Source organism: Gracilinanus agilis, chromosome 1, assembly GCF_016433145.1.
Source record: "Gracilinanus agilis isolate LMUSP501 chromosome 1, AgileGrace, whole genome shotgun sequence".
NCBI lineage: Eukaryota > Metazoa > Chordata > Mammalia > Didelphimorphia > Didelphidae > Gracilinanus > Gracilinanus agilis.
In genome coordinates, this window is record NC_058130.1 from 778,073,663 (window position 1) to 778,097,189 (window position 23,527).

Consider the following 23,527-nt stretch of genomic DNA (forward strand, 5'->3'; position numbering starts at 1 on the left):
TGATTTCAGCAGGGTGGAGCCCACCCCACTGCTGGACACCCCAACCTTTCTGTGCTTTGGCCAATGACCTTCATGAGCTGCCCTGACCAAAAACAAATTCAGTGGTGACCAACTTCCTGGTCAAGAGACCTTCAGAATTTAACTAGAGTTAGTGTTGAATCAACAAAAATACAGACCCTCCTTAGGCTTGTGCTGGAAGCCTTTCCAGCTCTAGAGGCCTTCAGGGAAAAGTTACCTGTGCACAATATCTGAGTTCAGAATTTCTGTACACAAAAGGGTCATGATAACATCGAATTCCAAATGGCAAGCCCCAGACAGAACATGGTCATTAAGGTTGGCATACAAGTATGTAGGATGGACATAGGAATGGGTCCATAGTAATAGGCAGTAGGGTCATCCAGGGGTAAACCCATGGACTTGTGGCCCCCAGACACCTTCAAAGAAGATTAGGCAACCTCCCAAATGGAGTCAGTACCCCTTGTCTACAGCTGCATCACTAACCATGTAGACTTTGAGAAGCTGGTTTCTGTAAACAGTAATCCCTATAACCTGGGTAACACTACTCAAGGTCCCATAGAAATCATAAGAAAAACAATGCCAATACATGACTAGGCTCAGAATTCCTTAGGGGAGACTATACTGGGGTTATAGAGTCCAAGGAGAAAATTTCCTTGCTTGAATCTTAATTTTGCTACAAACTAGTAAGTTTTTTGAAAGGTTTACATTTTTATTCCTTGTCTCATAGCTAGTAAAATGTATTTTTGAAAGGTGAGGGAATGCTGCTGACCCCTAGCAAGATGAGTGACTGTTTTCCTGTGATCTCAGACAAGTGGTTTCACCCCTTCTTCCTATTAAATGAGAGCTAGGCTTCCAAAGAAAGAGCTTTGGGATTCTCTTCAATTCCAAATCTAAGAACATAGAACCTTCTTTTAGTTCAAGTGGATTAAGGGTAAATAGGTGTACCCTGGAGTAGAACCTGATGGCAACTAGTTCTTGTGCACCATAGAGTAGTTCCTAGCTTCCATGGGGTACCAAGTAGAATTATGGAGGCAAGAGCATCCTAGAGGAAATGGGTGAGCCTCCAAGAGAGAAATGAGATCATCATTCTCTATAAGGAAGTAGCAGCCCAGGCTTGATGGAGACTAATGGAGAAAATTGAGGAAAGGAGAACAAAAAACCTCCTTCATCAAGTTCATATTGTCCTGTTTTGCAAGACATTTTCATTTAGCATCTGCTGTGTACAGAGTTTTGTGCTGGGGGGAAACGGAGGCAGCTTCATGCCCTCAACATTTTGTTTCCTGTCTACATTTGAACAAACATTTGTCAAGTGCATACTGCATACAGACAAGGCCCTGTGATGCAGGTAGAAGGAATAAAATCATATAGGACGTGTCCTTGTCCCAAGGCACTCACAGTCAGATAGCCTTGACAGACAAGTGGGCAAATAATCGTGCTATTTATGAGAATGAGAAAAATGAAAGCAGAGAAATACAAAAGGGTAGAGAAAACATTAGCCTATCTAAATAATGCTAATAATGCTCCTCAGCCAGGACTTACTGACCTTCAACAGGAATTAAATTCTCTCCAGAAGACAGGAAGGGAAAGCCAGCTATCCACTCACCCAAGGTCCCTCCAAGACAATGACTCCAGTTGAAGGTGATTCCTAAGGCCAACTTTCTTCCTTGAGCCAACCTTCTTGAATTGGACTTCCTTCTTGAAGTCCAACTCCTTCTTCAAGCTGACTTCCTTCTTGGAGCTGACTTTTCTAGCCCCAGAAATTCAGAGCCTTTTATAGTGGCTTCTTGTCCCTTCCCCTTTTTGCAAGGATCAATCACAGCTTCCAAATTACCCAGCACTGCCCAGGGGGCAGTGTTTGTGGGATCCACTTCTCACCTTTTGGAGAGGTGAATACTCATCAAAAGGGTTCGAAGATTCCTGACTGACTGAGATGTGAATTCTCATTCCTGGCTGATTAAGTTGAAAGGGTGGAGAACTCTTCCACCTGCTAAGTGGGGTGTTCAAACTTTTGTTGATTCAGTTCAAAAGTAGACAAAGGAGAGTTAATCCCGTCTTCACAATCTGGTAAGGTGCTAAGTAGAGGAACTTAAGTTACTGTTAACCAAGTGTTAACTCAAAATAGACAAGGGGAATAAAGGATTCCCTTTCACAAGTGTAAACTCAGAACAAAGAATTCCCTTTTACAGTGAGGCATAGAGCCTTGTACAGCAGAGTAGATGGAAGATTTTTTTCTGAGGAGGGTGACAAGATTATAATATGACATTGGAACAAGTCCTGGGGGGCTCAAGAATGCAGGTCATAGCTATGATCATTGATAAGAAGATAGCTCTCTAAAGTTTACAAAATACAATCTTCACAATAACTGGCCCTGCAAGATAGATGCCAGTGTAATGTCCATTTTACAGATGAAAAAACTGGACCTAAAAGTGTTAAATAGTCTGCTAAGACTTAAAGATAGAAGGTACTTTTAGGGTCCCCTAATCCAACTTAATGGTTTTCACACCTAAGGAGATCAAAGATGGTAAGTAATTGAGCTCATGCCAACTGGCAGCTATCTCTGTGCTGCCCCCACCCTGCAGGTCAGTGTTCAGGCAGAGGGTGAGGAGGCTTTGGGCCTCACGCCAGGCCTGGTTGACATGGGGGATATGGGGGGTGGGGGTTCTTCTCTTAGGCTTGCCGGGACTTCTTGGAACTAGCAGAAATACACAGTCGGAAATGGCACAAAGTCCTACAATATGAGCAGGAGCAAAGGATCCGCCTTGAAGAGACCATCGAACAGTTAGCCAAACAGCATAACAGCCTGGAACGAGCCTGCCGAGGGGCCCCAACCAACTCCCAGTCTGACAAATCCACCCAGGGTGAGTGGCCCCCTGCCAGGACTGGAGGCAAGGGAGGGGTCCTGGGAGGGTCTTTGGGAAGATCCACACAGCTTTCCTCTCCCTGCCCCTTGGGGGTGGGAAGTGGGGGATATTCCTTCTTTCCACTTGGGTATCACCTACTTAGTGCCAGGCCAGACCAGGACTTTGAAGAAGCATCACTATTTTTGCAATCATCAAAGTGTCATTTAGAGAACCCAACAGTGTTTAACTTAAAGACTTGGGTGGGGGGCAAGGACAAGGAACCTATTGTAGGAGGGGGAGGACTGGATTGCGAGTCTGGGTGGACCTAGGTTCAAATCCTGAGCCTAGTCTTTGCTACATGGCTTTAAGAAGGTCCAAGTGTCTTCTCTGGTCAAATGACAGTGTTGAACTAGCCAACCTCGAGCCTTCTGTGAGCTCTGAGATCTCAAAAGGAGAGAAGACTTTGGAGGAGGCATGATCCCTGTCTCCCAATAGCTGAAGCTTGTAGAAGAAGGAGCAGGAGTAGGTCTCTTTAGCCTCATAGAGCAGAATTCAGTTCAGTAAACATTAAACATGTGTTGTGGACAAGGTACTTTAGACGCTGAAGGGACAGAGACAAAATCAGAATAGTCCCTGACCCCAATGAGCTTCCATTCTTCTTAGGTGTGAGAGATACAACAATATCATTCCCCAAAGAAAGACCAGCCAACAATTGGTGTCAAGAGTGGTTCCTGAGCTGAATTGGGAGGAACTGCTGCTGGGCATCCTGAGAAGTAGGAATGGGAGAAGGGGGGTGCAATACAGTAAGAATCACTTGAACACTGAGCTCTCCATCCACAAAATGGGCTGTCTTAGAAGACAATAAGAGTCCTTGCATCTGAGTGCTTGGTTGGAAGCTGAATGACCACTTGTTAGGGGTACTGTAGATGACAGGGCTCTTTGACGTAGGGGAGACCCGTTGCCCTTGAGGGCCCTTTGAAATAAAAATGCCATGATTCTCATTCCAACAATTCTGCCTTTGAAGCACTCAGAACCTGGCTGCAGCATCACTTTTCTGCAAGGAAACTGATCCCTGCTGTGAGGATCTCCCAGTGCTTCTTGGCGTCAGCCTCTGCTGGAAAACCTGTTTGTCATTTGATGTCCTCTGGGCCCTTTGCCATGTCCACTGCAATGTTCACACCACAGTAGCCAATTGCCATCCAGATTTATAACCAACATTGAAATAGAAAAATTAGACATTAAAACCCAAGACACTTCGAATGATAACTCATAGACTCAGCTCCTCTGTGTTGGTCAAAATCATGTCCAGAATCATTTTCCCTGATTGTTTCTTCCACCTTTTGAAGGATAAAGTTACTAGAGCAGGACAGAAATGTATCATTTGCTGTTCTTTGGACAAAATGAGAGCTCCAGGCAATTGACATCCCCCATTACTCTTCTATCATGCCTCTGCAGCAAATTTGTAAACTGTTTCCCAGATTCATCACTTTCTCCCTTCTAAGTAGTATGACATACAGATCGTTTCTGTTTCTTTCTTTGTTAATCTTCATCCAAAAAATGTCTAACATCATACCATTTTCCCTGACCTCGGGCTCCTTGATTCCTTCATATACTTTCTACTCAACTGCCTTCCCCTCTTTATCTTTGTATTCCTGGGCAGCCACCTTTCTGAAGTCAAAGGCAAGCTAAAAATTCTCCCACTAAATTGGAGACAGAGAGGGGTCTACATTGGTGGGAGGGATTTTTATACAGATCAAATCACCGATCTTTCCTATGTTTATCTCTAACCTCTCAAAGTCATCTTCTGGTTATGGGGGAATCTCAGTTCTACCTCTGAAGTATGCTTTACCTCCTGGCATCAGGCTATCTAATTCACCTCATTTTTACCCCTATTTTGGACATTTGAGTATAGACTCTGTCTGAGGTCAGGTGTTTATTGCTGAGCTTTTCTTAGATTTTGTCTCCTCTAAATTAATCAACAATTAAGCAACATCCCCTATGAAGATCTATCCGGGCAGTTTCTCCCCTACTCCCAGTCACTTTTCATCTAAAGATTTTTTTAAATTAGATTTATAGTCTCCCAACAAATCTGTTTTTGCCAGCCCTTCTTAAGTATATGCCCAGCCACAAGACCATATTTCCGGCCTCAAGAGCCAAATCCCAGTTATAGACACTGTCTTCTTGGCCAAATGTTTACATTCCAACTTTACTTTCTTTTCAAATGTAATTGGCATCAGTGATGAATATTCTCTGTGTGCTGCTCCGACTTCTGCCCTTTTCTCCCCAGCCTGAATCAGCAACCCCTAGCAAGGCCTTCTGACAGGAGGAAGTAGGATTGCACCATCTTCTACCCTGAGCATTTTGAGGCCAATTCTGGGAACAGACTATGAGGCTTGAGATGTTACAGTATGCCTGCCCCAAGGAAGATAGCCAGGCTTGGGGCAGACTGGCCCATTTTATGTAATAGAAGCAGGAATATTGCATAGACAAGGAACTAGGGGAAAGCATGATTGCTCTGTGCTGCCATCCAGCATAGCTCTAAAGGGCAAAACGAAGTTCTAGTAAGAGGCAGACTGGCTCCAGCCCTTCTTTTGTCTTTTGTCTTTGTTCTCAAAATGTCCTTTTAAGTAAGAGCATGTGAGACTTTGTTTTCCTCTCCAGTGTCACACTTCTCATTTCATTTTATTAGAGTGTTTAGTCTATTCACATTTAAAGTTATGAGAGTTAGGTTTGTATTTTCCTCCATTTTTCTCTAATATTAGCTTTCCAAATTGCAATTTTTTTTTTCCTTTTTCATTTGTTGTGTCAGGAACAAATCCTACCTTAGACACTTAGAAGCCATGTGACCCAGGACAAGTCACTTAATCTCTGTTTATCTTGGTTTCCTCAACTGTAAAATGTAGCTAATAATAATAATACCTCCTTGGGTTAAGGATCAAATAAGGTAGTCATTGTAAAGCACTGGTACAATGCCTAGCACATAGTTCATAGAAATGCTAGATTTTGATAGCTATCATTAAACACAGTACTGTGTCTCTTCAGTGATTCCACCAGCTTTCTTCTCCCCACTCTCAAGGCCTACTTCCTATCCCTATTTGTTTAGTTGTTGTGTGTCGTTTCAGTCTAGTGAAACTCCTCATTTGGGGTTTTCTTAGCAAAGCTACTGCAGTGGCCTTTCATTTCCCTCTCCAGCTCACTTGACAGATGAACAAACTGAGGCAAACAGGGTTAAGTAGCTGCCCAGGGTCACACAGCTTAGGACATATCTGAGGCCAGATTTGAGCTCAGGAAGAAGAATCTCTCCTAACTTCAGACCCAGTTCTCTATCCACTGTGCCATCTTGCTACCCTCTCATTTGTTATCCTTTTCCTTAGTTTTAAAGGGTTTTTTAAAAAACTCATTAGCTCCATCTTTTTTTGCTTTTACTTAGTTACTTGAATTTTCCCCTTATTTTCCCCTCAATTAGTCAATTCTCCCTACTTCTTTTCAACTTGTTTTGTTCATTAGTTTTTTAAAATTTCATCTTCAAAGACTTTTTCTTTTTTTAATTCAAGTTGCTTTTCTTTTTCAGTTATTATTTCTCTTCTTCCCACCTCTAACCCCCACCATTGAAAATACAAGGAAAACAAAACCAATTACAAATGTGTATTATCAAGCAAAACAAATTCTCATTATTATTCATGACTCCTCAAACTCACCCATCCACCCCCACCCCCAAAAAAGGAAAAGGAAATATGCCTCTGAAACCATCATTTCTCTTGAGGGTGGGAAGCATGTTTCACCATGAGTCCTTTCAAATTGTGGTGAGTCATTACACTCATCAGACCTGCTAAATCAGTTGTTTGCCTTTATTTACCATATTACTGTCATTGTATAAATTGTTCTCCTGGTTCTGTTGATCCTCTTCATCATTTCTTATAGCACAATAGTATTCTGACTCATTCCAGACCACAACTGGTTCAGCCATTCCCCAGTTGAAGAACATCCACTAAGTTTCCAAATTGCCACTACAAAGAGAGTTGCTAAAAATATCTTTGTGAACATAGGTCCTTTTCTTCTTTCTTTGCCCCTTTGGAGTATGGACCTAGTAATGATATATCAATGGGTCAAAGGATATGCACAATTTAATAGTTTTTTGGATATAGCTTGAAATTGCTTTTCAGAATGCTTGAGCTTATTCATAGCTCCAGTGCCTTAAGGTTCTTGTTTCCTCATAGCCCCTCTAGCGTTTTCCATTTTCTTTTCTTTTTTGGTCAACCTTTCCAATCTGACTGGTGTTAGATAATACCTCAAAGTTGTTTTATTTTTCATTTCTATAATTATTAGTAATGTAGGACATTTTTCACATAACTATTGATACCTTAGATATCTTTTCTCTGAAAACTGTACATATCCTTGATTATTTATCAATTGGGAAGTGGCTCTTATTCTTATAAATTTAAATCAATTCCTTCTGTATTTTTGAAATGATAACTTTATCAGAGAAACTTGTTGCAAAGATTCCCCTCCCAATTTCTTGCTTCTGCTCATGTTAGCTGCACTGGTTTTGTTTTTGCAAAAACTTTTTAATTTTATGTTATCAAAATTGTCCATTTTACATGAACCTCTCTCTTTTTTGGTCATGGATTCTACCCTTATCCATAGTTCTGATAGAAAATTTCTTCTATGTTCTTCTAATTTAGTGTTTAGGATGCCATTCTCTGTGTCTAAATCATATACTGATTTGGAGCTCATCTTGGTATAGGAGATGGTAGGAAATGTTGGTCTATACCTAGTTTCTGCCATATATCTTTCTACTTTTTCTGACAATTTTGTTGAATCAAATAAGTTCTTGCCCCCAGTACCTGGTATTTTTGGATTAATCAAACTCTAGGCTACTGTTTTCATTTGCTTTTGAATATCCTGTATCCAGTCTGTTCTACTGATAGTTTTCTAAGCCTTACCCAGTATCAAATTGTTTTGACAATTATGGCTTAGCATAGTTTGAGAACTAGTACTGCTTGTCCCCACTTTTTTCATTAATTCCCTTGATGATATTCTTTTTCTTTTAGCTGTGTAATTATTTGTTTTTATTCTTTTTTTAACATTTATTAATAATCATTTTTAACATGGTTACATGATTCATGCTCCTACTTTCCCCTTCACCCCCCGCTCTCCCCCCACCCATGGCCGACACACATTTCCACTGGTTTTGTCATGTGTCCTTGATCAAGACCAATTTCCAAATTGTTGGTGGTTGCATTGGTGTGGTAGTTTCGAGTCCACATCCCCAATCATGTCGACCCCGACCCATGCGTTCAAGCAGTTGCTTTTCTTATATGTTTCCTCTCCTGCAGTTCTTCCTCTGAATGTGGGTAGCGTTCTTTACCATAAATCCCTCAGAGCTGTCCTGGGTCATTACATTGTTGCTGGTACAGAAGCCCATTGCATTCGATTTTACCACAGTATGTCAGTCTCTGTGTACAATGTTCTTCTGGCTCTGCTCCTTTCGCTCTGCATCAGTTCCCGGAGGTCTCTCCAGTTCGCCTGGAACTCCTCCAGTTTATTACTCCTTTTAGCACAATAGTATTCCATCACCAGCATATACAACAGTTTGTTCAGCCATTCCCCAATTGAAGGACATACCCTCCTTTTCCAGTTTGTTGCCACCACAAAAAGCGCAGCTATAAATATTTTCGTACAAGTCTGTTTATCTATGATCTCTTTGGGGTACAAACCCAGCAATGGTATGGCTGGATCAAAGGGCAGGCATTCTTTTATAGCCCTTTGAGCATGATTCCAAATTGCCAGCCAGAATGGTTGTATTAGTTCACAGCTCCACCAGCAATGCATTAATGTCCCAATTTTGCCACATCCCCTCCAACATTCATTACTCTCCCCTTCTTTCATTTTAGCCAATCTGCTAGGTGTGAGGTGATACCTCAGAGTTGTTTTGATTTGCATTTCTCTAATTATTAGAGATTTGGAACACTTTCTCATGTACTTATTGATACTTTTGATTTCTTTACCTGAAAATTGCCTATTCATCCTTGATGATATTCTTGACCTTGTTTTTCTCTAAATGAATTTTGTTATTATTTTCTCAAGTTCTATGAAGTAATCCTTCAGTAGTTTGGTTGATATGTCACTGAATGAGTAAATTAACTTAGGTAATATTGTCATTTTTATTATATTGGCTCAGCCAATCTATGAGCAATTAATATTTTTCCTTTCTGCCTTTTTTCTGAATCAGATTTCTTTTCCTCATTCTCTTCATTACTTATATTCCTTTTTATATATTCTAGACTTTTATTTTTTGACCCCATGGCCCTCATATTCATTTAATTTCTAAATCATAGAATTAAAGCTTCTAAGGTATTTATTTTGAGTTCCTTTTTCAAAGTAGTTTTTACATTATTGCTTTGTAAATCTTGGCCTCTGCCCCGCTTTTTCCTGTTGCACATCTTAGACATAGTAGTTATGGGTGTTAGAGAGAATATTACCTTAAGAGAGGAATTTCCCTTTATCTTGGATTGTACTATTCATTATTACTTTACCAACATGGTCATTTTTCTCTCATATGTCTTGAAATCTCTGCCTTGGGTCCTTGCACTGCCACTCTCTTGGGTGTCAGTTGCCCCCAGGAGCCCTGATTTCAGAGATTGAGTGGTCTCTCTTGAAACCAGTTCCTTCCAAGTTATACCCATCGTAAGATCCTGATCTCCTTTTATTATAATATCTGTCTTTTTCCATGAGAGCATTCATTAGTGGTTCTCCCTCCCACCACTGAAATAAGATTTCCTCATTTCTGTCCCCCACTTTCAAGCCTCTTCTCCTATAGACTCTCTTCTTTCTGAGAAATGACAAGGATTACTTTCCCTTCTTACTGATCAGCTGGCTCAGAAGATGCCCGTTTTTAGCTTAGCCTAAGAACTCTCCGATGATTAGGTCTGTCCAGAAAAGAACGAGCGCCCTCAAGTGGTCATGAGCCCCAGCATTAGAGATATTCCAGGCTGAATGAGCCCCATCTGAAGTGGTGGGGAAGAGATTCCTATAATGGGTAGGAGTTTGGGCCCAGTGCCGTGCAGGACCCCTTCTGAGATCTTTGAGAGTGGGAGAGTCCATGATTGGGCCTGGAAACAGCAAACACTTAATCAGTGCTTTCTGGTTAGAGAGAAGCCAGGCCCAGACCTGACAATGAGCATGACAGCACAGAATACAAAGAAAGACAAAAACACCTTCTAATGAGGGAGCTAATATAGAAACAATTCAGCTCACACAAGGTTTGTGTAGTATAAAGGGAGACAGTATCAGAGAGGAAGGACCAGGAAAACCTTTCAGCAGAAGGTGGGGTTTGAGCTTAGTCATCATGAAGAAAGCCCGAGAGGCCAGGAGGCAGCACATTCCAGGCATGGGGGACAACCAGAGCAAAGGGAAGTAGATAGCAAGAAGTCCAGTGTCCCTGGATTGTCAAGTATATGGCAGAGGGGGACAAGGCTCAGAAGCCTAGAGAGGCGAGAGGAGGCTGGCTTCAGAAGGCTTCAACGCCAACCAGAGCATTCTACATTCCACCCTGGAGGTGATCTGTGGGGAGGATCAGCCTTGCACTTTAGGAAGAGCACCTTCCCAGCCCCAAAAAGGATGGGCTGTGGTAGGAACAGTTAGGTTTCCAGGAGCCAATTAATCGAGTCAATAAGCAAATATAATTATAATAGTAATAATAGTCATCACTAACAGTTTTATAGTGACTACTAGGTGCCAGGCACTGTGCCAAAGCACTTTGCAATTAGTATCTTTTTTGATCTTTACAACAACCCTGCAGGTAGGTGTTATTATCATCCCCACTTTACAGAAGAGGAAAGTGAGACAAATAGAGGCTAAATGATTTGCTCAGGGTCACACAGCTATTAAGTCTATAACTCTAGATTTGAACTCAAGTCTTCCGACCCAGCATTCTATCCACTATACCACCCAGATGCCTAGACATTAAGTACCTCCTATGTGCCCAACACTGTGATAGGTGTGCAGATATAAAAATGAGACTGCTCTATTCTCAAGGAGCATACATTCTTACAGGAAAACAACACATATGTGTAAAAGTACTTAGAAAGTCAACATACAAAGAGCAGAGGGATTCAATACATGACAGTTAGGGGCTCTTGGAGTTATCTTTTAACTGGCTGGAAGGGAGAGGTTTTCTGTTAGGTGGAGATGAGGGAACAGCCAGGCCTGGTGCAAGGCACCAAGGGTGAAGGGCAGAGAGAAAGCCAGTTTATCCTAATTGCAGGCTAAAGAAGAGGAAATATCGCCAAAGGAAGCTGGAAAGGTCTTCTGGGGTCCAATGAGAAAGGGCTTTAAAAAGCCAAACAGCGGACTTTCCCTTTCTGCCCAGAGGTAGTGGGAGCTGGGAGTTTCTGAAGTTGGGGGGTGGCAGGGTGGTTTTTGCCTGTCATAGTTCTATGGAAGGTAATCTGGGGGTGGGTACACTTGAGTCAGAGGAGCTGCTTAGGAGGTCCTTGCCCTCAGCAAGGGCCTGAAGGGGGAGGTGGGGGTTAGAAGCTCCATAAGCAGAGAGAGCAAGGTGGGCTGTGGAGGGGGGAAACAATAATATTTGGCAACTCATAGGATTGGGTGGGGGCAGGGAGAGTGAGCAATCAAGGATAATGTTGAGGTTACAAACCTGAGAGAATGGAAGAATGGTGATGATTTGACAAAAATAGGGAAGCTTGAAAGAGCCTTGAGTCACCCGCACATCACCTGGGAGCTGATGAAGTCACACACAGAGAAGAGGAGCCTCACGCAGCTAGGGGTGAGAGAATGAGCCATCCAAAGAGACTGAGAAGGAGCAGTGAGACAGGGATGAGGAGAGCCAAGAGAAGCTAGAGACATCCAAGTGTCAGATGCAGCAGAGAGTGTGAGGATTGAGAAGAGTAGCCATCCAGAAGAGGTCACTGATTGATCACTTTGGAGAAGGCCAAACCGCTGAAGGTTAAGAAAGTAAGAAGAAAGGAAATGAGTGTCAGCAGCTTTTTTAGGAGTTTAGAAGGAGAAAAGAAAGATGGAGACAGACAAGACAGCTTGAGGGGGGTGGTAAGGTTGAGGGAGGAATTTTTAAGGCTACTGAGACATGGGCATGTTGGAGGCAGCAGAGAAGGAGCCGGGAGGGAGGGGTTAAAGATTCAAGAGAAAGGAGATGGCTGAGGATGTCTTCTGTTGGAGAAGACCGTAGGGATTAGATCAAGGGCACGTGTAGAGGGGCTGAACTTGGCAAGGAGATGAGGGATCATGGTCAAGGAGGCAAAGAGAAATAGAGAAGACTGGGAGATGCACACAAGACCCAAGTATTTCTCAAGTGCCTGCTCTGTGTTGGGAAGACAGTCTGCAGCTCCCAGTCTAATGAGGGAGACAATATTTAAGAACCAGGGACATCCAAGACATAGACAAGAAGAGGCTGGAAGTCATCCCAGCAGGTCATATTTGAGTTGTCTTTAAGGAAGCCTGGCCTGGGTAAGGAGGAAGATGGGAAATTGGGGCAGGAAGGTGGCTTAGTGGATAGAGAGCTAAACCTGGAGATGGGAGGTCCTGGGTTCAAATTTGGCCTCAACCACTTTCTAGTTATGTGTGACCCTAGCTGTGGACAAGTCACTTAACCTCCATTGTCTAGTCCTTGACACTCTTCTGCTTTGGAGCCAATACATAATATTGATTCTAAGACAGAAGGTGAGGGTTTTGATTGGTTTTTTGTTGTTAGATGCCTATGGGACGTGGTACTTGAATTAAAGGGAGAGAAAGGCTAAGACAGAGAGAAGAGAGACACAGAGAGAAAGAGCTACAGGAAAAAGGAATATGCCTTGTTTCTCCAAATCTCTACCCCAAGTTGCTTAGAAAATTGTTTACATAGTCACCAAGAAAGATTTTAAGAGAAAACTGCTATCCATTAGGTACTAGTCACTGTCCCTGAAATAGAACAAGGCTCAGCCTGAGGATTGTGAGACCCTGTCCTCAGTGCCATCAGAAAGGACTAGCCTTACGAGCTTTGGTCCAGGTCATAAAAAAAGGTCCAGAACGTTGAGGAAAGGACAACAGTCCACCAGATCACTTGCCTAGCTAGTGAAGGCTCAACAAACAGCTTTGAGGGAGACTAGCTAGAAGCTATTAAGTCCAGCCTTCTCCACTGAACCATTTATCACTTCTGACCTTCTAGGCCCTGTTCACGTTGGCACTTAGAGGAATTAGTAGCAGCTGATGAGAAGTGGACTTCTGGACTCTAGGTGCTTCCAGGGCTCAGACAAGGAAGAGTTATTATTATTAGAGTTATTATATTATTAGAAAAGGCTCAGGCCCCAGCAATCTTCCAGCCCTTACAGCAGCAGTTAGTCATAGTCATCATTAAAGCTGGAAGGAGCTATAGGGGTAATCGGATCCAATATGTTTCTTTTATAAAGGAGGACTTGAGTCCCAGACAGGTTAAGGTGGCTGTGAAGGAAGCTGGAATTTAAGCTCAGACCTAACACCCTTGATGTCACACCTAGGGTAGGAGAATATATGTTTCAGAGGCCAGAGCAAACCCAAGTAGGTAGCCAAGAATCAGGTGGGCACAAGGTAGCACAGGAGCCAACAGTACAAGCCAAGGGGGTCCAGAGAGGACAGAACTCAAACTCGGAGAACTAACCCAAGAGACCTGGGTGCTGAGGCAAACTACTCAAAATCAAGAGGACACTCGGGGCTCGGCCACCAGGAAGCCTGTGTCTAGAGAAAAGGCAATGGTTGCATCTGATCAGAGGGAGTGTCGGGCAGTCGAGGACCAGCCCCTGACATCACTATTCCATCCTCTGAGCTTCCTGCTGTCTCCATGGCTCTCTGAACAGTCCTAGCTTTCCTCTAGGCCTGGGCTTCAAATGAATCTCAGACTGTACTGGGTAGCAGGAGCTGTTCCAACCCCCTCATTTCATAGATGGAAAAGCCCCAAGAGGAGAAGGGACTCATCTAAAATCACACAGGGCCTCTGGCCAGGGCAGAACCAGGCTGCCTTTCACTAAGTCAGAAGGGAGTCAAGCAATAGTGTGAGAATGGCAGGGCAGACTGGGGTCAGAGGCACCATGAAGAAATACAAGTGAAAAAGGAGAGAGCTGGCTGCAGGGAGTCACTTGGCCTCTCAGATCCTCAGTCTTTTCAGCTGTAAAATGGGGAGAATAATACCTAGACAACCTTACTATACAGGGTTGTTGGGAGAAAAGTGTCTCGTAAACCTTCAGGTGCTGCTATGGAAATGAGAGCTCGGGGGTTTCATCATCATCATCGTTATTATTATGGGAACAGAGTGGATGCTAGGGGAACAGTCCCACCAGGTTGTCCCAGTGTGCGAGGAAGAACCCTCTTGGAGTGCTGAATCCAAGTCTTTGAGCCGTCGTTCCCAGGGCACGAAGCTCTGCTTGGAGCCGAGGCCGGTTGGTGGCTTCGGGGTAACATGAAGCATTCTCCTAGGGATCAAGGGGGAGAACAGTGATGAAGATGAGGATACAGAGTACTTTGACGCCATGGAAGATTCGTCTTTCATCACTGTGATCACAGACCCTAAAAGCACCAGGTACGTCTCTGTCCCTGCACCCAGCTGTCCTCACTGTAGCAGTCTGCCCAGGAAATGGGTATCGGGTGCCTCAGAAGCACCAAAGGTTCCGGGTGCCAGATGTAGGCAGAACAAGTGTCTGCCTCTCGTGGGTCAGCTGGCTCCTGGGCCTGACCACACTGTTGCCTCAGCCTCTCTGAAATACCTGCCTCATGTTTCTAAAATGGGATTGAGGCCTAGTAGTCCAGGAGCCCCTGAGATCCCTTTTACCTTTACTATTCCAAACTCTTTGTTCTAAGGTTGTGGGCTAGAGCAGGGGGAGCATAAAAAATCAGAGGATACAAGGACATTGACCAACTGAGGGAGCATGGGAGTCCTCCAGCTCCTCCTCAGCTTAGGCCTAGGTCTAAAGCCACCATTTCCATGAAGCCTGCCATGATCCCTCCTAACACAAAGTCCTCTCTCCTCTGAATTCTGATAGCCCTTTGTCTGGCCTCACTCTGTCCACCCAGAATGGGAGTGTTCTGGTCTTGGCTCCTTTGTCTTATTCATTCACTGATCCTTTGTCCTCTAACCTTGGATTAAGTGCCTCCTTTCTCCTTATCCCAGTGACAAAAGTAACCCCCATCCTACCTTTGAGTAGTGGAGTCCTGTCTTTCCTCCTTTGTGCAGCTGAAGTTCCCTCTAGTCTCCAGTCTAGCCTTCTGGCCTTCTCCAGGGGCTGGTGGAGTCCATGTTTAAAATGGCCGTTGTCTATACCTGGGATTCTGGAAAGAGCTGACATGACGAGATGGTGGGGAGGATGCCTCACATTTCTAGCACGTGACAGTACGCAGAGAGCTGTACAAATAGTATCTCACAACCACCCTGGGAAGCATTTTACAGCTGAGGAAACTGAGGCAAACAGAAGCTAAGTGACTTACCCAGGTCACACCCAGCTTTCTCCAGATCCAGGGCTTTTTCTTCATCTCTCGTGGCTGTCTCCAGCAGAGTGAAAACTTCTCGGCCCTGCCCCCAGTACCTGTCATGCTCTCATCCCTTACTCCGTTGGCTGAGATGGGTCAGGGGAATTTGTCCCAGAGAAGGACGTGGGAGGGCCTGTTTCAAGGAAGAGAGATGGAGCCAAGTCTGCCTGGGCCCCTAGAATCCTCTGGGGCCAGATGGGCTAGATCTCACTTCCACATGAGGAAGACATTGCTTTCAGAGATTTCCAGCAATGGAACAAACATCTCCTGGCCCAGAGGGAGGACTGTCTTGGGATACCTGTTGAATTGAATAGTCAGGGGCAATGTAAGGAGGAGGACTAGATCCCTCCCACCTTTGTGATCTCCAAGCTGGCTCCATCCACAGAGGAGAACCTTGAAATGGCAGCACGGGGGCCCCTTGTGTTACAGTTTGGATTTGTGTCCCTGCTATCTCTACCCACACTCTCCGTTTTCCAACAGGGCCTCAGCATCACACCAGTATAATTCTGCATTTCCAGCTTCTCCCTGTTTCCCTCATGTGCACGATCACATGGTCCACGCCAATGCCCATCGGCATGCCTTTAGCTCTCATTACCAGAATCATCTCCCTCCAGTCACCTCTCTAGAGCCTTGGGTTCTCCTAACCCAGTGAAGAAGAGACTAAGGATTGCTTTCTCCATTTCACAAGTTGGGAAACTGAGGCTGACAAGGCATCACAATGAACACAATCCAAACTCCGGAGCCACTTTTCCAATTAATCTCACTGTCTTAGACACATTGGGCATCTGATACTCGTTTCAATGCCCTGCACACAAAGGAATATTTTCTATTGATTTAAACGTAGACTGGAAGGAGAGGAGGAAGAAGGCCAAGTCAGTCTCTGTTTGTCATGCACTTAGTCAAGACACCTGACCAGGACTAGAACAGAGGTTGTTTCTGGCTGCTACAGGCAACAGAAGCTTGTTCTCTCCCTGAGGCATCACTGCCAGTGGGGCAGAATGGCCAGAGCGCCAGGAATCGGAAGGGCCCAGGCTCCAGGCCCAGATCCTCCATGTGTGAACCGGCTGGCCCAGGGCAAGGCAGCTTTCCCCATTTTACAGAGAAGGATAATGACATACATACAGAGCATAGTAAGGCCCAGACCAGTTAACGAGCAATAGAGTTGTAGGCATTAGATCTGGAAAGCAAATTTCAGTTCAGCAAAGAGTTAGCTTTTTATTTAGTGCGTGCTATGGTTTTTTTTTTTTCATTTTATATCCCCTTCTTCCCATTGAACCTCCCTTGTGTCCAAGAATCACAAAGAGAAGGGAAAAGCACTTCAGCAAAATGAGGCTGGTCTCACGTGCATTATTCCATACCCATGGCTCCCCACTTCTGTCATAGAGAAAGAGGCATTTCTCATCTCCTTTTTGGAGACAAGCATCATTTAGCATTTATTGTGTTTCTTCTCGGAGGGAATACAAAAATAAAGAATGGCTAAGTCCTGCCCTCCAGGAGCTGGTGTTCCAAAGGGGCAGGGTGGGAGTTGGATATGACCTGTAAGGAGATGAGTATGCCAGGCAGAGTGCCAGGGTCAAAGGACAGATGCAGAGTGTTCTCAGAGCACCTGGCAGGAAGAGAAACATTCTCAACGAAGGGATTCAAGGAAAGGTCTCTGGAGCTAGGACATATGATGAAAGTAGGGAGCCTGTCACTTCTCTCAGCCTCAGTTTTCTCACCTGTAAAATGGAGATAATACTTGTCTACACTAACTGTGTGACTAGGATGAAACGATTCGCTGCCCTTTAAAGGGTCAACAGCAAACAGCTATGTGTAACATCAAACAGTCAAGGATATCGAGTTATTGCAGGATAGGTACTCCCCCCACTGGGACAGATCACAGCTTCTCTGTCCCTTAATGCAGATGGTGTTCAAAGATCCTTGGACCATAGAGCGAGGGGTGGAAAAGACCCTGGTGGTCATCTACTTCCCACCCTGTCACCCTGTGACCAACCTTGTGATGTGTGTCTGTGCTCATCCTAGCAAGATTGACCCTTGGGCAACAGACATAAAAGCCTTCCTGGCCCAGTAGAACCCACAAGAACTTGCCCTCATGTTCTGGGCTTCCAGGGCCTCAGGCCTCCTCAAGGCCATCCCAAGACACCCAGGAAGGCCTTTCCTGGAGGAGCTCAGTGGGAAAATTACCTGGTTAAGCTAGAACAGTGGTTCCCAGACTTTTTTGGCCTACCGCCCCCTTTCCAGAAAAAATATTACTGAGCCCCCTTGGAAATTATGAAGCTATTTATTGAACTCAGAATAGAATGTAATACAAAAAAAGTGTGGCCATCACCGCTTCCCTGGATCGCTGCAGCACCCACCAGGGGGCGGTAGCGCCCATTTTGAGAATCACTGAGTTAGAGTGTCCAAGGACAGTCCAGTGTGTCAGGAGCCACTGAGTCTTTCAGACTGCAGGGCCAGGTCCCACTTTACCACGTGAGCAATAAAAGGCTTTCCCTCTGACGTTTGTGTTTTCCACAGAGCTGCCGAAGGTGGGAATGAGGCAGATGAGTGGAATACAGAGGACAATGTGAGTAACCTAGACCAGAGAGGGTGGGTTCCCAGGGATGGGGGAGTGCATAAGTGAGGCCTTAGAAGATCTGGGGACTAGAAGTCAGGGCATATCTTGCCCCTGAAGTCAGAAAACATCAGGGGTCTTTTCCAAATTATGATGCCTCTGTCTGAAAAATGGAAGGAAGCTGCTTCCACCATGGTCCTAAAGGACAGCCAGAAGCTTCAGGGGATCAGGGGGAAGCAGGGCCCTGCCCAGGGGTCAGAATGTCTGGGCACAGCCCCAACAAACTAAGCCCTCATCACCAAGCAGGAGAAGAGCACTTCCCCTGGATTTTCTCATAGCTGAGGCCCAGGTCCCCAGCACCTCCTTCTCATTCCTTGGCAGGTGTTTGGGAACTCCTCACACATTGGGATTCTCCCACCCAAGACCAAGAAGAGGACGAGCATCCCTGACAAGCCTACCTATAACATCAATCTCTGGAGTATAATGAAGAACTGTATTGGCAAAGAACTGTCCAAGATCCCCATGCCTGTACGTGAGTGGGGCCAGGCAGGGGCGGGCAGCTGGGGGGCCTGTCGAAAACCACAAAATGAAAAGTATCCCCAAGCCTGTATGGGTAGCAGGATGGCGAATTTGTAATAAGTACAAGAATATCACTCTTGTTCTTAAAGTATTTGAAGGCTGACCTTTCCCTGCCACAGCCCTATGAGGCCTGGGGTATAAATACCATCTCCATTTTACAGGTAAAGAAACTAAGGCTCAGGAAATAAGTGACTTGACAAATGTTCTGCAGTTATTAAGTTCCCCCCAGTGCTAGAGATCATGAGATATAAAAGGGCTCAGCCCCCTCCCCCCCGAAGGCCCGCCATTTTAAAAAGGATAAACATAGAATCCCACTAGGGCAAGTAGGAGAGGCAGAACATGAATTCAGGTCATCTGAGCCAGGTTAGGTGAGAGAAAGGATATAGGAATATTACTTATTCAGATGATCAACTGCCAGAGGAGAGAAGCAGGTTACAAGAACTTGGGTGAACATTACAGGAGGAAAGCAAAAATGGAAGTGATATTGGTCAGTATTTTATCCTGGATATATATTGCATACTGCAGGTCACCTGAACAGGAGATCATGAAACATGACAAAACCAGAGTATGTAGCAGCAGTAAGGACCTTGGGGTGATTCACACTGTCTCCTGGAGCTCCTGCTCTGACCAAAGTAAAGGAGAAAACATCACCTTGTCTAGCTTTGATAATCATTTGATCCTTCCAAAAGCAGAGGAGCTGCCAGAGGGAAATTCCATTCTGGGTCTGATTTCCCTTCCCTTCCCTTCCCTCCCCAAAGAGAAGCTGGAGCAGGAATGGTGGGAACTTATGGGGGAAGTGGCAGCTCCATCTTGGGACTTGTAATACATAAGGGGACAAAAGTTAGGAGTGACTGGGAAGCAAATTTCAGAGAGAGGAGAGAAAAGATTCCTTGACCTACAATTCAAAGGGAAAGTCATCCCAGGAAGAATGGAAAATTTTCCCCAAAAGGAATTGCTGAAGACATATAAACAATTCCAGTGACCTGGAAAAAGGAGAGAGATCTAAAGAGGTGCAGACAAGAGGGGTACAAGGAACTCATTAACCCACTTAGATTTTTTTAATGAAATGTAAGTGAATGTGTAGGAGTAATTGATACAGAAACATGGCTGAGCCCTATTATAATCACAGAAGAAGGCAAAATCATAAAGGAGCTGTAGGAGGAAAGGAAGGCCAAGGATGAAAAATCCTGGAGGAGAAGAGCATTATTGGGGAGAAAAAGAATATGAATGAAAGAACGAGAGCCCTCATTCATAAGGCTGTAGTGACCTGTGAGGAAGGGAAGGCAGAGCTACTTAGTTCAAACTTGGCTTGGTTTTACTCCAAAGATCATGGTCTTTTGACTAGAAACAATCAAGCAAATAACTGGGAAAAGAAAATCTTTGAATCTCAGACGAGATTCTCAGATCCAAAAGACAGAGGAATTTTAAAAATTATTTACTGTCGTAGAATTGATATTAAATGTTGGTTCCAAGACAGAAGAGTGCTAAGGGCTAAGCAGTAGGGATTAAGTGATTTGCCCAAGATCACAAGGAAGTATCTAGGACCAGACTTGAATTTTCGACATAGGAAATATTTATATTTCCATAGGAAGGAAGGAAATTCCTTCTTAGAGTCAATACTGTGTATTGTTTTCAAGATAGAAGAGCAGTAAGGGCTAGGCAATGGGGGTTAAATGACTGGCCCAGGGTCACAAAGCTAGGAAGTACCTGAGGGAAGCCAGATTTTAACCAAGACATAGGAAATTAGAACAAATACCCATGACCAATAGCCATTTCCCAGTGGGTAAATCATACTGCAGTTGAGTAACAGTAATTAGAGTTGTTCATGGCAAGCTAAATGGAAACCAAAACAACTCCTTTTTCACCTCATGCCTAGCAAATTTACTGAGATAAAAATCACTGTGAAAGGCAGGCACTGCTTAAGCTAGGCATTGGTGGGAACATTCTAGAAAGCAATTGGGAATTATGCTAAGAAATGAAATGGCCGTATCCCATTGACCCTGAGACCCTATTGCTCACTCTATCCAACCAGATGTTCCTATCAGCACTTTTTATGGTAACCAAGAACTGGAAACAAAGGCAGTGCTCATGTACTGAAAAATGGCAAAACAAATGGTGGTACTTGAGTGAATTGGAGGAGTAATATACCATAGGAAATACTGAGTGATGAATTCAAAGATGTCTAGAAAGACTCCTTTGCATTGATACAGATTGAAGTTAGCAGAACCAGGAAAACCATATCATAATGACTATAATAATACAAATGGAAAGGACAAAAGTCTTTCTAATCATCCAGACCAAGCCTGGCCCCAGACAGGAACTTAAATGCTTCTTCCTCTCTTTGATTGAAGATGGGTATAGGACACCACATGCATTTTTAGGCCTTTAAGAAACATCTATGTATGCAGTGTGTGGAATTAGTGATATAAAGGCAAAAACTGAGATTCACAATCATGGCCAGTGTTCTGGTCAGCTTTGCTAAGTTGTTCTTTTCCTCATTCTTTTTTAATCTTATTTATAAGGGATGACTTGCTGGAGAGGAAGATAAATATGTTTCATAAATGAGTGTTTTATTTAAAACAAAGGCATCAATAAATTATATTAAATTTATTTAAAAAAAAAACAACAGGAAAAAAGAGTCCTGATCCCAGTTCTCTAGAGATATATGGCTTTAGGGAAAGAGTACAGTGATAGGGAATCCTCACATTTCAGAAAAGCCAGGAGATCTGAGATATCATTAAGCATGAACTCCAGGACTCTCTTGTGTAAAACATGGATAATTATGCCTATAAAGAGATAACTGAGATGGCTTGGTACAGTGGAAGGAGCCCTGGATTTGAAGTCAGAGGGCCTGGATTCAAAATCCAGTTCTATGAAAGGTAGCCATTGCTATGTTTTTAACCTTGAGTAAGTCATTTAATCTCTTGGGTTCTCTGTTTGCCTGTCTATAAAATGAGGGACTTGGAATAGATGGTCTTAAAGCTTCCTTGCAGCTCCAAAATGCTTTGATCCTCTGATCCTAACAGTTGTCCAGGGTTGGGGAGCTTACTTCTTAGTTCTGCATCCCATTGTTAGACAACCTGGTAAGAGAAGTGTCCTTAGCTCTTTATTTAGAAGAATGGCATGTGGTAAACCTCAGTTCCCTCATCTGTAAAAGGGTAATAACTCTTGTGCTCCCTAGCGCACAAGGTTTTCATGATGATCAAATGAGATATCATTTAGAAAACACTTCAGCTATAAAGTGCTGTAAGCATCCAAGTTGTTGTTTTCCTTATCACTATCACTGAGAAGTGTGTGTAAAATCTGGGCACATTCTCTATCCTGGTCATTACCATGATAAATAGAAAAGGAAAAATCTTGGCAAGTAGGCTTACTCTTCTCACTAAGGCTGCCAGAATGCTCAATATCAACAAGAAAATTTGTGTAGCTACCCTAAAATGGATCATGGGCAGCCCCCATGAGCTATTCCTATCAGAACCCTTCATCAAAGTCTCCAATATTCCCATCAGCCACCGAACACAGGTGAGGCTGAAGCCTTAACTGGAATGATGAGTGAAGTAGCGTCACTCTTGGAAGGCTGATGTAGAGCCAGTCCTAAGCAGGAATTTCCAGTGACTAGACAGATGAAGGTTTAATCTTCCACAGTCAATTAGAGTAGCCCCATCACAGACTTTAACAGAGATGATAGAGCAAGTTCATGCAAGGAGGGTCCTGAGGTTTAGGTAGAGAGTAGGACTAGGCATCTCAGAGCTGAGACTGCCAATATCTGAACAGTGCCAAAGGCTACAGAAAAGTCAATAAGGGTGAGGAAAAGCCATTGGATTTAGTGGTTAAGAGATCATTAGTAAATCAGGAGAGAGTAAGTTTCTGTTGAATGAGATCTGAAGCCAGACTCCAGAAAGTTGAAAAGAGAGAGAGGGCACAGATTGTTGCAGCCTTCTCTAGGAGTTTATCCAGGAAATGGAGAAGAGATACAGAATGAGAGCTAGCAGAGAGGGAAGGATCAAGGGAGGATCTTTTGAGGAAAAGATGTATGTTTGTAGGCTGTATGGAGGCAGCCAAGAGACAGGGAGAGTTTGAAGATAAGAGACTCGTATGGGTGGTAGAGGGGCAATCTGCTGGGTAAAGTGGTATGAAATAGAATTACTTGGGTATGTAGATGGATTCGGCAAGGAAAAGGGTCAGCTCCCAATGGGAGGCAGGGATGAAGGAGGAGAGAAGGGCAGAAGGCATATGAGTGATGGGAGATGAGGAAGAAAGAAGGAAAGAGAGCTCTCAGTGAACGGCCTCAATTTTTCCAATGAAATATAAGACAAGATTCTCAGCTAAGAGGAAAGGGGGCAGAGGAGCCCCAGGAGGTTTGAGGAGGGAGGACAGGATTTGGAAGAGCCTCTGTGGAGGGTAGGATGGTGAGGTAACAAGGGAAGTAGAGTAGTAGGAATTTATATGACATACATTTGCTGTGGACCTAGTCAGAAAAGGTATGTGATTTTTCTCCAGAGCAAAGGCAGCAGATAGCAGGAGTGACACCAAGGTGGCAGTTCAGCAGGGCACAATCAGCAGTGCAACAAGGGTTAAGGCACTTGAGAGAAATGGGCAATACAGAGCTGATCTGGCTCACTAAGAGGTTGTGATGGCGAGTGTGTGCCTAGAGCAACGGGAAAAGCCTGGGAAAGAGACAGGGAGAGGGATTGGAGGTCCCAAGAGGACCAGAGTTTGGGATTGCACAGCAGAGGGGCAGTTAGAATTACAGCAGACTGGGGGCAGCTGGGTAGCTCAGTGGAGTGAGAGTCAGGCCTAGAGACAGGAGGTCCTAGGTTCAAACCCGGCCTCAGCCACTTCCCAGCTGTGTGACCCTGGGCAAGTCACTTGACCCCCATTGCCCACCCTTACCAATCTTCCACCTATGAGACAATACACCGAAGTACAAGGGTTTAAAAAAAAAAAAAAGAATTACAGCAGACTGCAATCAGATGAGAGAGTTTCAGAGTTTATGGACATGGAGGTGATGCACTTGGAGGGACAG

General features: G+C 44.1%; 1 protein-coding gene across 1 annotated transcript in view; it reads left to right on the plus strand.

Annotated features, from left to right (window-relative positions):
- Positions 1 to 23,527, plus strand: part of OSBP2 (oxysterol binding protein 2) — a 120,454-nt gene that overhangs the window by 78,838 nt on the left and 18,089 nt on the right. Inside the window, exons 3-8 of the mRNA XM_044658884.1 lie at positions 2,690 to 2,856; positions 12,296 to 12,318; positions 12,410 to 12,416; positions 14,311 to 14,424; positions 17,886 to 17,934; positions 18,304 to 18,450. Of these exons, the coding sequence (XP_044514819.1) occupies positions 2,690 to 2,856; positions 12,296 to 12,318; positions 12,410 to 12,416; positions 14,311 to 14,424; positions 17,886 to 17,934; positions 18,304 to 18,450 (507 nt within the window). The remainder of the gene's footprint in view (positions 1 to 2,689; positions 2,857 to 12,295; positions 12,319 to 12,409; positions 12,417 to 14,310; positions 14,425 to 17,885; positions 17,935 to 18,303; positions 18,451 to 23,527) is intronic.